Source organism: Biomphalaria glabrata, chromosome 16, assembly GCF_947242115.1.
Source record: "Biomphalaria glabrata chromosome 16, xgBioGlab47.1, whole genome shotgun sequence".
NCBI lineage: Eukaryota > Metazoa > Mollusca > Gastropoda > Planorbidae > Biomphalaria > Biomphalaria glabrata.
This window is the reverse complement of record NC_074726.1, coordinates 3,836,660-3,852,325: the sequence shown is the minus strand read 5'-3', so window position 1 is coordinate 3,852,325 and position 15,666 is coordinate 3,836,660. Positions and strand designations below refer to the sequence as shown.

Here is a 15,666-nt window from a genome sequence, read left to right as displayed (position 1 = left end):
CAGTTTGACTGCCTAATAGTATAGAAGCCACAGCTAGTTACATCTAGTAAACTGTATGATTTGTATAGAAGCCACAGCTAGTTACATCTAGTAAACTGTATGATTTGTCTAGAAGCCACAGCTAGTTACATCTAGTAAACTGTATGATTTGTATAGAAGCCACAGCTAGTTACATCTAGTAAACTGTATGATTTGTATAGAAGCCACAGCTAGATAAAATGTTAAAATGTTTTTCATGTTTCGGATGTTCCTTCAGAGTTGAAGATAGCTTACTTCCTAGTCCAAACCTCCCGCAGGACGACGGGGGATGGGAGCGGGCAGGATTTGAACCCTCGACCATCGATAAATCCAAACGACAGTCCAGCGCGCAAACCGCACGACCAGGCAGCCATCCTAGTAAACTGATTTGTATAGAAGCCACAGCTAGAAACATTTAGTAAACTGCCTGATTGTATAGAAGCCATCTCTAGATAGATCTAGTAGTTTGCCTGCCTGATAGTATAGAAGCCACAGCTAGATACATCTAGTAAACTGCCTGATAGTATAGAAGCCACAGCTAGATACATCTAGTAAACTGCCTGATTGTATAGAAGCCATCTCTAGATAGATCTAGTACATATACAACGAAAGTACGTGGGAGGAAAAAGCCCAAGACCGGTCATCATGGAGACAGACTCTGCGCGCTGGTACGATCCTTGCCGAGAGCCACACCCGATTCTGCCCCGTCTCAAGTCTAAACCAAAATCAGTGACTCATCCTTAAAGAAGGTAAACATGATTTTGAAACTCAAAATGAAAACCAAAGAGCAGGTGGCTAGATTAACTTTGGGTGCCAGAATCCCTAGAGTTTGTCCCTCTTCAAAATAAAACAACAAAACAAGCAAAACACAGAGATTCTTACAATTAAGAAAATTATACAAACCATTTTATTTTAATAATAAAACAAACGAACACATTTTTTTTTTTTGGAGTTAATATAAATACACTTGTTAGTAATTATCCAGGATCATTTAAAACATTTAACCATCTAAATGAAGGCGCATTTTCAGGAACACGATAGACCTAGTTTCATTATCTTCTGCCTGCGGCGAATTCAGGATCAGTGGACCGCAATCAGTGTACCACCAACCAGCTTGGTACGTTTCAGCGCAAGACCCTTCTGACTTATCATTATCCCTATCCCGGGTGCTGAACGCCGCGCCATTGTGTTTCTTTAAGTCAGTCGTGGTATTGCCCCCTATGTATTGACCGATTTCCAGCTGGTAAGAGTGATTTTCATCAAACACCTTAAAGTGGTCGTACTGTGCGTAATAGCTCTGCCCATTCATTTTCATGTCGTATCGAAATTCATAATTATCCTGAAAAAAAAAGAATAATTACTTAAAAACATTAAAAAACTGGAACAGACACAAAATAGAGCAGTGAGATTCATAACAAACGAATATTCACATTTGACTTGAGTAGCACCTTTAGTAAAATCGCTAAATTTAGAAAGCCTTCAGGACAGAAGGCTCAAAAGTAAAGTAGCAATCATACATAAAACACTGAACCATAATCTTCAAATACAAAAACAAAATTTAATAAAATACTCTGAAAGACACAAAGATAAAGGCACATTCCTCGTCCCATATGCTAGGACAAATTTGTACAAACACTCCTTCTTCCCTAGTGCTATAAGAGCATGGAATGGGTTGCCTGAGCTAGCCAGGAAAACCAGTGACGTGGCTGAATTTAAGTCATTGGTTAATATGCATGACTAAATGCATGACGCGTAGGACGTAATCATCTTCTTTTCTGAAGTAACGTCTGTATTATATAAGATAAGAAGAAGATAAACCTTTACTATGACGAGGGTAGGTTTGGTCTGCTTTAGATACGCCATTTTTTTTTTAGATCGGCTTTCTTTGCTGATGTCTGCAGTGCCGGCATTAAATAATAGGAGGCCCCAGGTGAGGTGAATAGGGTGGCCCCCAAAAAACGAAATAGAAAAACAAACAATTAAGACTGAAAAGTACGCACTGGAATTCGCAGCTCACTCGGTTCAGACTATATCATTGCCAGCCTTCGATCAGGGAACATGAACGGAAGCATGGGAGCAAGATGTGTAGTCGCTGAATGAACTCTTTATGTTGTGTCTGTTCTATTTATGTGAATGTTTCTGTTGTGTTGCCTTTATATGAGCAAAGAGTCCTTGTAATCACAACAAATTCTCATAAGGCTCTATAAAGCAGTCTTAGTCTTAGTCTTATAAACGGTCCAGTAGGCCTACCTATATCTAAATTAAGAATATATATGTATATTCATATAGCGCCCGATAGCACGAATGGGCTTCATGGACGATTCGTAGTCAACAGACTACGTTTTGACATTTCACCACACCAAAGAGTCAATGGTCACCTGACATATATAGTCTAACAAGTAGATATAAATATTTGCAAATATAACTTGAATCGTAGCAGAGACTTAGAGAGAGGCCAGTAGACGCAGAGACAGAGTTAGGACAGGCTTGATATTTGTTCCAATGTTTCGCAATTGCTTTTTTTCTTTAAAACAAATTTGAGTCACCAATCGGCTGCCTAGTTTGTCTTTGCTTTAAAAGCCGGCCCTGATGGCTGATCTTCTTGCTTCGTAAATTGAAACTCCAACACTCACGGGAGTTTCCCAACCGTGAATATCAACCTCTCACTCCTTAAGGGACTATGGCGTAGCTAGGAACTCACAATCATTTGGGGGCCCGGGGAGGGGGTGGACATCTTTGGGGTCCCCTCCATTTTACGTAATATTTAATGTAAAAAACATTCATTTGGGGGCCGGGGAGAGGGGGGGGGCTGACATGTTTGGGGTCCCCTCCATTTTGCGTAATATTTAATGTAAAAAACATTCATTTGGGGCCCCCATCAAGTTTTTAAATTCTCCCCCTCCCTCCCCCCACCCTAGCTACGCCTATGTTCGGGGAACTATAACTGGTCTTTTAAACACTTATGTTGACCTCCCCCCCCCCCCCAACTGTAAGCGCTTTGATAAATACAGTGCTCTCCATAAAAAAAAGTCATTTGTGGAGGAAATTTTCATACCTACGTACGGACTATATGTCTCACCCATCGAAAATTGGGACCTTTTTGGATACGGTTCAGCTGTGACAGTTGTAGACTAAGATTTCGATGTCTGTTATGTGGTCAAGTTCATTCACCTGATCTATTTTCCTTAGCCTAAATGAAAGTTTAGATTTTTGATGTGCTTAGAATTTAAGGTACAGGACTCTAAAGCAAAAAGAGAAGGAATTTCAACAGCACTGTAGACTTTTAGACTTGTAAATATGCTGAGTCCTCTCCACGGCTATTGTTGTTCTGACAAAAGCAGCACTACCATTAGAAACGTGTCAAGATATAGTAATGAGGTAAAGCCCTTAAATGTGGCTAGACGTAGGAATAAGGTAAGACCTACAAATGTAGTAGGACCTATTAATAAGGTAAGCCCTACAAATATGGTAGGATCTACGACTAAAGTAAGATCTACAAATATGGTAGAACCTGCTTATTAGGTAAGACCTTGTAAGACATACGTAAAACCTAAGACCTACAAATGTCGTATGACCTACTAATATGTTAAGACCTAGTGTATCTACGAATAATTTAAGACCTACTAATGTGGTACAACTTTCTAATAAGGTAGACCTACACATTTGGTAGAACCTACAAATGTGGTAGAACCTACAAATGTGGTAGAACCTACAAATGTGATAGAACCTACAAATGTGGTAGAACCTACAAATGTGGTAGAACCTACACATTTGGTAGAACCTACAAATGTGGTAGAACCTACAAATGTGGTAGAACCTACACATGTGGTAGAACCTACAAATGTGGTAGAACCTACAAATGTGGTAGAACCTACACATTTGGTAGAACCTACAAATGTGGTAGAACCTACAAATGTGGTAGAACCTACAAATGTGGTAGAACCTACACATTTGGTAGAACCTACAAATGTGGTAGAACCTACACATTTGGTAGAACCTACACATTTGGTAGAACCTACAAATGTGGTAGAACCTACAAATGTGGTAGAACCTACAAATGTGGTAGAACCTACTAATAAGGTAGGTAAGACCTACAAATGTGTAGATACTAATAAAGTACGACTTACAAATGTGGTAGAACCTACTAATTTGGTAAGACCTGCTAGGACCTACAATTAAGGTTAGACCTACAAAAGTGGTAGGATCTACTAATTAGGTAAGACCTGCTAGGACCTACAAATAAGGTAAGACCTACAAATGTGGTGGGACCTACTAAAATGGTAAGAACTACAAATTTTGTTAACACCTACGAATGTGGTCAGACGATGGAGAAACTCATTCCCAAGCCAGAAGTCAGTGTAATCATTTCCAAAGCCGCCCTTGAAAGCTTCCCAGTTTGCATTGAAAGAGCGCGCTTTGAAAGAAAGACTCTGAAATGAAACAAAACCTCTGCTTAAAGCTAGCTCCAAGTAGACAAATCAGTTGTAAGTAAAGCATAGTGCCCATTTCAAGTTTTGCGATCTACAGGGCAGATGATGTAAAGGTCATCTGTTTCTGTGGCTCACGGTTAACGAGGGTGTCATGTGGCCAGCACAACGACCAACCGCCTTTTCTTTTACCCAACTAATGTCAGGTACCCATTAGATCTGGGTGGACTCAGAGGTGCACAAAAGATCACAAAATTAAAAATTACTATCTTCACCGAGATTCGAATTCAGGAACCCGGTTTAGGAGGCCAAGCGCTTCATCACTCAGCCACGTGCCTCCAAATAGACTAATAAACAAAAAAAAAATGTTTGCAGTAATTGTTTTTAAAAAAACAAACACTAAAAACCGTAATTCTCACTGATTTTGTGACACCTACAAATATGATAATGTAACCAATAATTATATTTAATAAAGCAGTTAACAATGACATTATTCCAGAAGTTTGAAGTCAAAGACAAATCACGCGTTAATTGCTAATGAACCAACCGTAAATACTTTAGTATATAGAGTCGAATCGATACCAAATCGTTACAGCAGGCCTCCACACTGACCTGCGACGTCACAACATTAGGGCATTTTAGACCTGCTAAATACTGTCAATAAACGCAAACTAAAACTAAATGGTCATATCACTAGGTCCTCGTGGCTCTCAAAGACCTTCCTTCAGGTGACAGTACCAGGAAAAAAAAAGAAGAGGCATAGGCCTACCGTGAAAGCGATAGATAGACAACATAACAGAATGGACGGGCCAGTCATTGAAAGAGATTCTTTCCAAATCAAAGACAGAAGAATGGAGAAACGTGGTCAACAGATCTTGTGTGGTGCTCCAACGGTCCAACAGGCTAAAGAATAGGCGAAGGAGAGAAAGATAATGATTTATTTCGTAGTTAAACTGTGGGCAGCGTTCAAAGAAGGAAATATTCTGTTTTCACTAGCCAAAACCTGACTACGTGGAACTTTAAAAAAACAAACGCCTTTACTGGCTACATTCCTAACCCCTTCGTTTATACCACATAACCAGGTGTGGCTTAACTCTTTCTCTCCTAACTGACGATACCATCGTTGATTTCACCAAAATGTGGTAAATAATTACGGAGAGAAAGAGTTAAGTGACCGACACATGTGTAAGAATGTAGACGTTTGAATTTAAAAACAAAAAATGCAGAGGATTTGACCTTAAATCTAGCCGGAAGTATGTAGACCTACTCGGAAGTAACTATCAAATGATACCGGAGAATATTTTTTGTTTTGTTTTGTACTCATTTGAAGAGAAGTGTAAAAGACAAGTTCCTCTCACAGACCTAGTGATCTAAGGACAGATGATGACAAAGTCATCTGTTTCTGAGGTCAAAGGTTAAAGAGAGTGTCATGTCACTTTTCATTTCCGAGACTAGTTTGAGGTTACAGTTGGGTCAACTCGTCCTACGAATTTTTTTATTTTTTTTTAAATTTTTAGTTTAGTCTAGAGAGTATGTTAGTGATTTAGTTTATTTTAAAGAGTATTTGAGTTTGTAAATAAATAATGTGCATTGTATTTAGTGACAGTTATAAGTGTGACGTAGCCAGTCAGACGAATGACGTTGCAGAATAGGGGCACACAAAAAAGACTATAGGGCCTTGGCTTGTAGCAAGTAGCACGGTAGATGAACTGTTAGTAAATATCGGGTTCCGCAAGGTTGTTATCGCCGGAAGTGGTCATGGTTCTAATTCTAAGCCTATCATTACCTGTAAAATGCTTCCAATGGCACGCGTCTCAAATAGTCTCTGACAACCTGTCCAACTCCTAGTCTTTCTGGTGTAGTTCAGATATTGAGCCCGGCGGAACTGTTACCACAAACAGGAGAAGGGGCAAAGTCGTGAAACTAGCGCCTAAACCAGTAGACACCTGGCAGGAGGGGCTCATTAAGCTTGGTGGGCTACCCAACTAGAAGAAGGAAACTTTGTGGGAAAGGATTCGGCAGACAGCTCTGAGGAAAAATCAGGAGCTGGTGACCCTTAGGCAGATTGTTGCACACTGTGCTACAGCCTGGCAGAGCTTGCGGTGCTTCTGGTCCCAAACTGTATCGGATATTCCGTTCCTTTGGTCACATTAGCTGCGCAGAGAGGGAGGGGGTGACTGCTGAGCGTGCGACATCGTTCCGACCCTGAACAATGCCCGGGTTGTCATCTCGCTTGCTCGAGATGAACCTAAGTCGCTCTACGACTGAAAAAGGCCAACGAGTAAATACCGACAGATTTACAGACATAATAATCAGCCCTATTGAGTAAATAAACATCGCTCGAAGTATTTGAAGGCCTTGTCAAGTATAGCGTTACTATCATTGCTGCTCAATTATTGTCTTCATTGTGTCACTAGAATGTGTAGAACTTATGGTTAAAATCTAAGTGACAGGTTATCATCGAAGTCAGGAGCGTTGATCCGACATGGACACATTCTTGCACACTGGGAATCGGGACTATGACCAGAGACCCGCATGCTTCGGAGGCCAATCACTTAGTTCCCCTTTCAGACCTTGCGATCTAGAGGGCAGATGATGTTAAGGTCATCTTTTTTTTGTCTAGTTAACGATTAACGAGCAGGGTGTTAAGTGGCAAGCTCAACCACCAACCGATTTACTTTCCCCAACTAAGTCAGGTACCCATTAGATTTGGGGTAGACTCAGGAGCGCCCCCCAAAAAATCCCTAAATTCCCAAATCCCATTCTTCATCGAGATTCGATCCCAAGACCCCAGGTTCAAAAGACAAGCGACCAAGCATTCAGACACCGATTTCCCTCTCCTCCCTCCTTCAACTTAGCTACTTAGCCACCCACTCATTGTTTTAGTTCAGGGGTTCTCAACCTATGGGTCGCGACCCCTTGGGGGTCGATTGACGATTTGACAGGGGTCGAGAAAGACCATTGAAAAAATGGATTGTTATTACTGACAATTCTTCTATTACTGTGTGTGTGCGGTGGGGGGGGGGGGTCGCGGCTAAGTGGGGGGATTGTAAAAAGGGGTCGCCGAGCATGAAAGGTTGAGAACCGCTGTTTTAGTTTGTCAATATAAAACGTTACACCTAGTTTTACAAAGAAACAAAAGAAAATAAATATGTGCATGTCAATGTTTGTTTTTGTTTTTTTTTGGTAATTGCGACATAAACAACAACACAGAGGCGTAGTGAGGAAAACGTGCGCCAGGGGAAAGACACTTTATTTGCGCCCCCCCCCCGGCCCCCATTTTCCATAAACATCACATAGAAATACAGGCTTAGAAATTTAAAAAAAAGTATTTAATAGTAATATGTAGAATAATATAATATTTTTTTTTTTGGTAGGCGTGTGGCACCACCCCCTGAGAGGGGCGCCCGTGGGCATCGTGCCCCCCCCATTTGCACCCCCACTCTACGCCTCAGCAACAACGCCACGTTTTTTAGTATTGCTCACTTGAAACAAGAGCCATCTCCCTCCGTCATTCCTAGTGTCACAGATGATGTTGAGGGAGCCACTTTTCTTAAAGACCTGGACAAGGAGCTGATCTCTCACTGGTGTCTTCACGTGCTCACATATATTGCTCTGGAGTACAGTAATATGAACATTAGTTCATGAAATAATAATAAGGGTCATAAAAGGGTTCCCCCTTTCGGCACTTGCGATCCGTTTCAGTTGCTGCCCACGGTTATTGAGGGCGTCACGTGGCCAGCACAACAACGAACTGCCTCTACTTTTTCCTCAATTTCAGGTATGAATTAGAGCTGGGTGGCTTCATAGTCGTCCGATTATCCCGAAATTTGGGATTCGAACCCGGGACCTTCGGTTCTTATGCCAAGTGCTTTATCACTTAACCACCGCGCATCCCAGGTATCATGTAATCGCCTTTAAATCACAGGAAGATGGAGTAAATATCGCCAATAGATCTGATGCGAGGGTTTAATTCCAGGCTGACTCTAATAAGCTAGAACTAAGGGACGACGCAGTGATGGAATATTGCGTCCCCTGTTTTCATTATCCTAATATCATGAGTTACCTCTCTTTTAGATATAGGGAACAAAGAATTATGCCCATACATACGGAGTATGAGAGCCGAGATGGTTGAAAAAAGAATCTTATTTACATGGTTACATTATGAAACCGTTTGTTGTGTTTATTTTAACTCGGAGTATCCTCATGGAGGGAGAGGGGGAACCGCTTTTCTCCGACATCCTGTGCTTAACTCCCATTCGCAGGAAAAATTACAAAGCAGGTCGTAACGTGGTAAACTATGTCGCTGAAGAATCGACTTGTTTAGTTGCAGGATTTTGTCCGGACCGACTGAGCCATTACAAATTCACTGTTGAACAAAGGCAGCGGATCTCAGCTTTTTCAGCTCGGCGACCCCTTTTTAACAATTTTGCATTAAGCGGCGACCCCCATCCGTAAAGTTATCTGTGTTTTCACTACTGTTATAGAGATCCTTTTTCGTGGTTTAATAAAAATTTCCCCTATGAAACTTTGTTATCTATGCGGCAGATGTCGTCATGATCATTGGTTTCTGTGGCAAGGGTTAACTATGTCGTATGGCCAGCACAACGACCAACCGAATATACTTTTCCCTGCTAATGTCAGGTACCCATTTGAGATCTGTGGACTCAGAGGCGCCCTATAAATCCAAGTCTTCAAAAAGATCCGGTACGGAAGCCACGTTACGTGGGGTAACTCTAGTCCGACCTGCAGAAATAAAAAGAGTTATCTTTCCATGACTTTTCCGTCGTGGTGTCCCGCTTGTTTGGGCCACGAAGAGAATGATATATTATAAAAAGTATGGTCTTCAATAACAAGATGGACTATTATTAATACTAAACGGATAAGTTGGCTAACAACGTGGGTAAAGCTTCACTATGGAAACACTTGCAATGACTATGAGTCTTCAATAAAGTCACGTGGCATTTCGCCGCGACGTCTGATGGACCGAAATTTAAACTGTTGTTAATGTTAATGCTGCGATATCTCAATGTCTCGACTTTCCATTTCGCCTGTCAAAGATAACAATTTCGCCTGTCAAAGATAACAATTTCGCCAGTCAAAGATAACAATTTCGCCTGTCAAAGATAACAATTTCGCCTGTCAAAGATCACAATTTCGCCAGTCAAAGATAACAATTTCGCCTGTCAAAGATAACTATTTCGCCTGTCAAAGATAACAATTTCGCCTGTCAAAGATCACAATTTCGCCTGTCAAAGATAACAATTTCGCCAGTCAAAGATAACAATTTCGCCTGTCAAAGATCACAATTTCGCCTGTCAAAGATAACAATTTCGCCTTTCAAAGATAACAATTTCGCCTGTCAAAGATAACAATTTCGCCTGTCAAAGATAACAATTTCGCCTGTCAAAGATAACAATTTCGACCGACTCAATATCTGAGCTACATATGAACAGTAAGAGTTAAACTGGTTGACAGAGGCTAGTTGAGACGCATACCATTGGAAGCATTTTGTAGATAGTGAAGTGCTTTATCTTTGCGAGCCCCGAAGACCTAGTAATTTGGCCATAGTAATATGGCTCGAAAAGGCATTCCTTCAAGGAACAGTACCAGGAATAAGAAAAAGAGGCAGACAGAGAAAGCGATGGGAAGATAACATAGCTAATCCAAGTGGAAATGAAGCGTACTTAGCCTCTCGACCACGCTTCCCACTTTACTAGAACTGTTTAATAGTTCTTTAGAGATTAAAAAAAATTGTATAACTCGTCAATATCTATTATCAATAATAATTTTTTCTCCTTTTTTCTACGCCAATATTCTTTGGGACTTTTTGCTTTTAGTCTTTTAATATACTATTTTAATCTTAGCAGCAATGTTTTGTTATGACAGTTTTGTAGGTTGAACGTAGGAAATGGGTTAGCGATTGGTTAGTGCCCATGTAGTGTGAATGATGCAAGAGAAGCGATACTGGGCAGGCCACAGTCGAGTCCGGAATGCCAGAGTGACAAGACGTGTTTTTGTAGTGAGCTGGATTTTCTTTAAAATGCAATTTTTACATTATTACTAAAGTCTACTACATTTATTTCATTTCATCTCAAATTGAATTTTTTTCTACATTGTGATAAGAATTATAATTAATTTTGTATACTATAAGAATTTACTCAAGTTATTTCACGTTTTTGTAAGTTAAGATATAACATGCCAATAGTTGTTTCATTGTCTACCGGCAGTTTGGTGCTACAAGCCAACGACCGCCCACGTGTATGTTAAGACATTAACATTTATAATTCAGAAGGAGAATTGTTAGAGAATTGTTAAGAAAATTGTTAAGAAGTATGTGTTAAAGTCTTACTGGAAAGTCAAACTTCTTGTAGAAATTATCGTAGTCATTGGAATCATCGTCCGATTCCGCGGCTGCCAAATCTGTAAAAAAAATATTTACTAGAAGAGTCAATGAATGTACGGATATTAGGTGTAGATCTTTATGATTAAATATTCAATTTTAAAATAACCAATTTTATTATATAGATAAAAGAGAAATTTAAAAAAAAAACTAACACCAAAAATAATTGATCCAATAGTAGGGTTTTCAAAAGCATTAATAATGTACGTAGAATATGCACTACAAGTAGGCTATTGAAGTTCTCAAAATAGGACGAATTTAATTCTGTTTATATTATTTATGTAAAGACTTAGTTTTATATTTTAAATAATTTTAATTCTTAGAACTATTAAAATATTTTAACAATCTCAACGTAACAATTAATTAAAAAAAAAAGAAAATAAATTTGGCACGCATGATTTGGTAATAGGAAAGATCTTTTTACAAGATGTTTGACATTTAAAATCGAATAAGAGAAACGGAGGAGCTTAAAAGATATTAACTGTCTCTTCTTGGCTTTAACTGTGATAATATACAATGATTAAGCCCAACAATGACCTGCCAACTACTGTAAAAACAAAACGCAAACTAAAACTCTATTGCCACATCACAAGGTCCTCAGGGCTCACAAAGACCTTCGCACATACAAGAATTGTCGGGCCTGCCACTTACAAGGGAACTATCCAAAGTAAAAGAGAGCAATAGTTAAAGACGTCGACAAATTGTGTGTGGTGCCCCAATAGTCCAACATGCTAAAAGATAGGTGAAGCTGAATCATAAATGTCATTGAATAACGACGAGAGATTCTCTGCGGTTAAATGCGACTCCTACACTGGCCAAAATTTCATTAACTTTAAGGTTCTTGAGGCCATTTGGCTCCGTCTATCAGTCGATTTTGTTTTCTATCTTTCAATATCTCTGCAATACTTCTGCAATACCTCTATTCAAATCAGAACTTCATGGACGGTTGTCGGGCGGAGGGTGGACAAAGATCTCAAAAACAGTTTCCAACGGTTTTCCTACAAATTTAAACAGTTAATATATATAGTGCAAAATAGAAATTACAAGCTCGGCCACACTGGTCAAAAATTCTAGTTGGTTTAACTGTTATAGTTTTTCAATAATAAAAAAAAAAAAAATTAAATTTGGCTAGAGAACTAGACCTAAGTCTAGATCCAAAATCGGTTTTTAAAGAAATATCGCGTTTATAAAAGGATAATCGCGTTCGGTAATTTCCGAATGTAAGTCATTATTGATTCAATATTTTAATAAATTAATGTTCTAGAAAACTTTTGCGCATCGTCTTCTGAGTCTATAGGCACGGAGGCATGGTGGTACAGCGCATGGCTTCTGAACAGGAAAGTCCCGGCTTCAAATCCTGGTTACGGCTGGTGTCAGGGGCAGGTATGGTGAGAGTGATTGTGTTATTTCATTGTACTATTTCAGTATGAAAGAGTTATATCCCTTTGTTTATTTCTTCCCCCACCCCCAGGCATGAATGTGAACAGCAGACACGCGATGTTTTTAAACGGGAGTTTCCCTTGGTCGATAGAGTGACATTGGTAGTTCGTTGTATTATGTTCCTGGACTGGTGTTGTGTGTATAAAATATACATTGAAGTTTGATGTCATTATTTGTGCTCTTTTGATTACTAAGTAGTAAAGTATCATTATTATTTCATGGATTTAGTGTTATTCTGGAGTTGGAGCTAAATATATTTAGTACTAAATGTTCCTAATTGTATAACAATTCTCAAGCCCCTATCGAGCCACAGGAACCAAGTCCAGCCAAGCCTAAAGTGAACCCTGACACCTGAGATATTTTAATTTTGTGATCTTAAGGGCATCTCCCAGCTTCTCGGGCACCTGACGTGAGTTTGAGAAAAGGGAAGGGGGTTGATCGTTATGCCGGCCACGTGATATCCTCGTTAAACCGTGGCCCACGAAACAGATGACCTTGACATCATCTGCCAAATAGACCGCATGGGCTGAAAGGGGAACTTCATAGTGTGAATCTAAAGCAGCGGTTCTCAACCTTTTAAGCCCGGCGACCCCTTTTTACAATCCCTCACTCTGCCGATAGCCCCCTCCCCACACACACACACAGCAAAAGAAGAACAGACAAAAACAATCCATATTTTCGATGGTCTTATCCGACCCCTGGCAAATCGTCATTCGACCCCCAAGGGGGTCGCGAGCCACAAGTTGAGAACCCCTGATCGAAAGTCTTATCATTGGAAAATTACAAAGTGAAGTAGATCTATACTTCGCTTAACCAGGATTCTCTTTCGGGGGAGGGGGGGGATAGGGCGAAGTAAACGATGCGGGTTTTTTTTTTTTATAAATCTAACATTTACTCATCTTATAGAATACAGACGTTACTTAAAAAATAATAAGATTAGGACCTACGCGTCTTGCATCTAGTCATGCATATTAACGACTGACTTAAATTCTGCCAAGTCATATGTTTCCCTGGCTAGCTCAGGCAACCCATTCCATACCCTAATAGCACTAGGGAAAAAGGAGTGTTTCTACAAATTTGTCCTATCATGTGGAACGAGGAATGTGCCTTTATCTTATGTGTCTTTCTGAGTATTATAATATGTTTTGTTTCTATCTTATCTTATAAAATACAGACGTTAATTAAAAAAAGGAGATGATTCCGCCCTACGCCTGTTCCTAGATGAATGTAGTCATGCATTGCAACTAATAACCTAATTTCTGCCAAGTCATTTTCTAGGCTGGCTAAGGCAACCAATAACCTAATTTCTGCCAGGTCATTAGTTTTCTAGGCTGGCTAAGGCAACCCATTCCATGCTCTGGCAACCCATCTGTATTTGAAGATTATGGTTGAGTGTTTAATGTATAATAATTGCTACTAAGTCTTCTATACTGAATTCTTTAGTCATTAATTCTTTCTCTCCGTAATTACTTTCCTCGTACCGATAGAATTATTCATTTTGCTCATTTGTATCTCACTATCCTGTTACGATTAAACATCAATCACGTTTTTGTTTGTTATTAAAAAAATATTATAGTTGGTATCGCATTAGCTGTAGGGCAATGCGTGCTCTTTTTACAAAGCACAAATTACAGATTATAAATCTTAAAATTAATTTAATTTCATGAGATCAGATCAACGTTGGCATCGTCAATTAGGAGAGAAAGAGTTAAAAGACAAACAATCCCACTATTAGCTGTACTAAAGAGGCATTGTCGTTTTAAAAAAATATGTTTAATGTTTATGTTGCTCTAGCTTGGCCCTGGCAAGAGTCTAGTAACGATAGGTTATGCATTATAAATCTTATAGATCTATTTCTTGTAAGTTAAATACAGATATAATAAAGATCTAGTCTAGATCTACCTGAAAGCAAACTCTTCTTAATTAAAATCACTTTAAGAAGATAATACAATGTAAACAGATGCATTCTTTGATACAAATCTCATGATACAAATCTCATGATACAAATCTCATGATACAAATCTCAACTTGTTTCTCTGGAGCTCCTAAAATTGCAGTGACACTAGTTGTTGGAGAGAAATAAAAAGCATTTCTCTGCAACTACTAGATCTAGATCTAGGTCTAGTATGTAGTATCTAGATACAACAAATTTTTGTAGATCACTTTGGCTTCACTGAGGTTCTGTTCATGAACGATTGACTAAGACTTTGGTGCGCAAGAATCTTCTATTGTGAAATGGGTATGGCAGGAGGTGGCTAAATTTGTTGGTCTGTAGCAATGTGAAATACTTTACACATTATTAATATAGGAACTCCAACCCAAGCTTTGCTATTATTATTATTATTATAGCATTTTAGTCTGTTTTAAACTTTAAATACAGAATTAGAGGTATAATCTAATGCAGTGATGCCAAATATACGGCCCGCCATTTTCACACCTCTATGACCAGTAATTATTAGCTTTAACCACGACAGACTACCTCTATATTTTCAGCCCACATAGCCAAAACCTTTGGACGAATTCATGGTTACATCAGAAACAAAAAATACGCGCTACATAAATATAAACATGGAAGTTATATATCAACTTGGAGCTGTTTAATAATAATAATGATAATAATACTAATAATAAACTATTAACTTCACTTTTAAAAAGTAAAATGTATAAATTTTGTTCTGCCCATAAGCTACTAGCAGATGAACAACAAGGTTGCATTGAAGAGTCGATGGGCTGTAAAGTACAGCTAACTATAGATGGTATTATATTGCATCAAGCTAATAGAAGAAAGAGAAATTTACACATGTGTTACATCGACTACAAAAAAGCTTTCGATTCAGTTCCGCATGATTGGCTATTAAAAACCCTGGACATCCATGGAATCAACCCAAGAATAAAACAACTATTGAAAGTCTGTATGAATAATTGGAAGATAAACCTGCACCTAAATCGTGATAAACTAGGTTCTGTGCACATAAGAAGAGGTATATACCAGGGTGACTCACTATCTCCACTCTGGTTCTGCCTAGCGATTAATCCTCTATCTACATTACTCCAAGACTCTACAAACGTTTTAGGGTTGACACTAAATGTACAAAATGTGTGTCCCACTTATTATACATGGATGATCTAAAGCTATATGCAGAAACCGAGCAAAAATTACACACCTTAATCAAAACGGTAAAATGCTTTAGTGACGATATCTGTATGTCTTTTGGCCTGGATAAGTGTGGCATCATAAGCATTAAAAAGGGCAAGGCAACGAATACCAACATTGAATTTGAAGGCATCGAGGAATTGAACTCCGCCTCTATTTATAAATATCTTGGAATAAACCAGAATGCCAAGATAAATCATAAGAAATTAAAAGAGGACTTTTTT

General features: G+C 39.0%; 1 protein-coding gene across 3 annotated transcripts; it reads right to left on the bottom strand.

Annotated features, from left to right (window-relative positions):
* Positions 1-929: 929 nt before the first annotated feature.
* On the bottom strand, positions 930-14,450 carry LOC106050192 (ficolin-1-like). 3 transcript variants are annotated; one of them, XM_056014321.1, is made up of 5 exons: positions 14,191-14,447; positions 10,798-10,868; positions 7,932-8,060; positions 4,329-4,448; positions 935-1,357 (listed from the first exon to the last, which is right to left on the bottom strand). In XM_056014321.1, the coding sequence occupies exons 1-5, from the start codon at positions 14,252-14,254 to the stop codon at positions 1,019-1,021; spliced, it is 723 nt and encodes a 240-aa protein (XP_055870296.1). In that variant the 5' UTR covers positions 14,255-14,447; the 3' UTR covers positions 935-1,018. The 3 variants fall into 3 exon arrangements, with proteins under 3 accessions (XP_055870297.1, XP_055870298.1, XP_055870296.1); XM_056014322.1 differs by lacking the exon at positions 4,329-4,448 and having other exon boundaries at positions 930-1,357; positions 14,191-14,450; XM_056014323.1 differs by lacking the exon at positions 7,932-8,060 and having other exon boundaries at positions 931-1,357; positions 14,191-14,449.
* Positions 14,451-15,666: the final 1,216 nt, after the last annotated feature.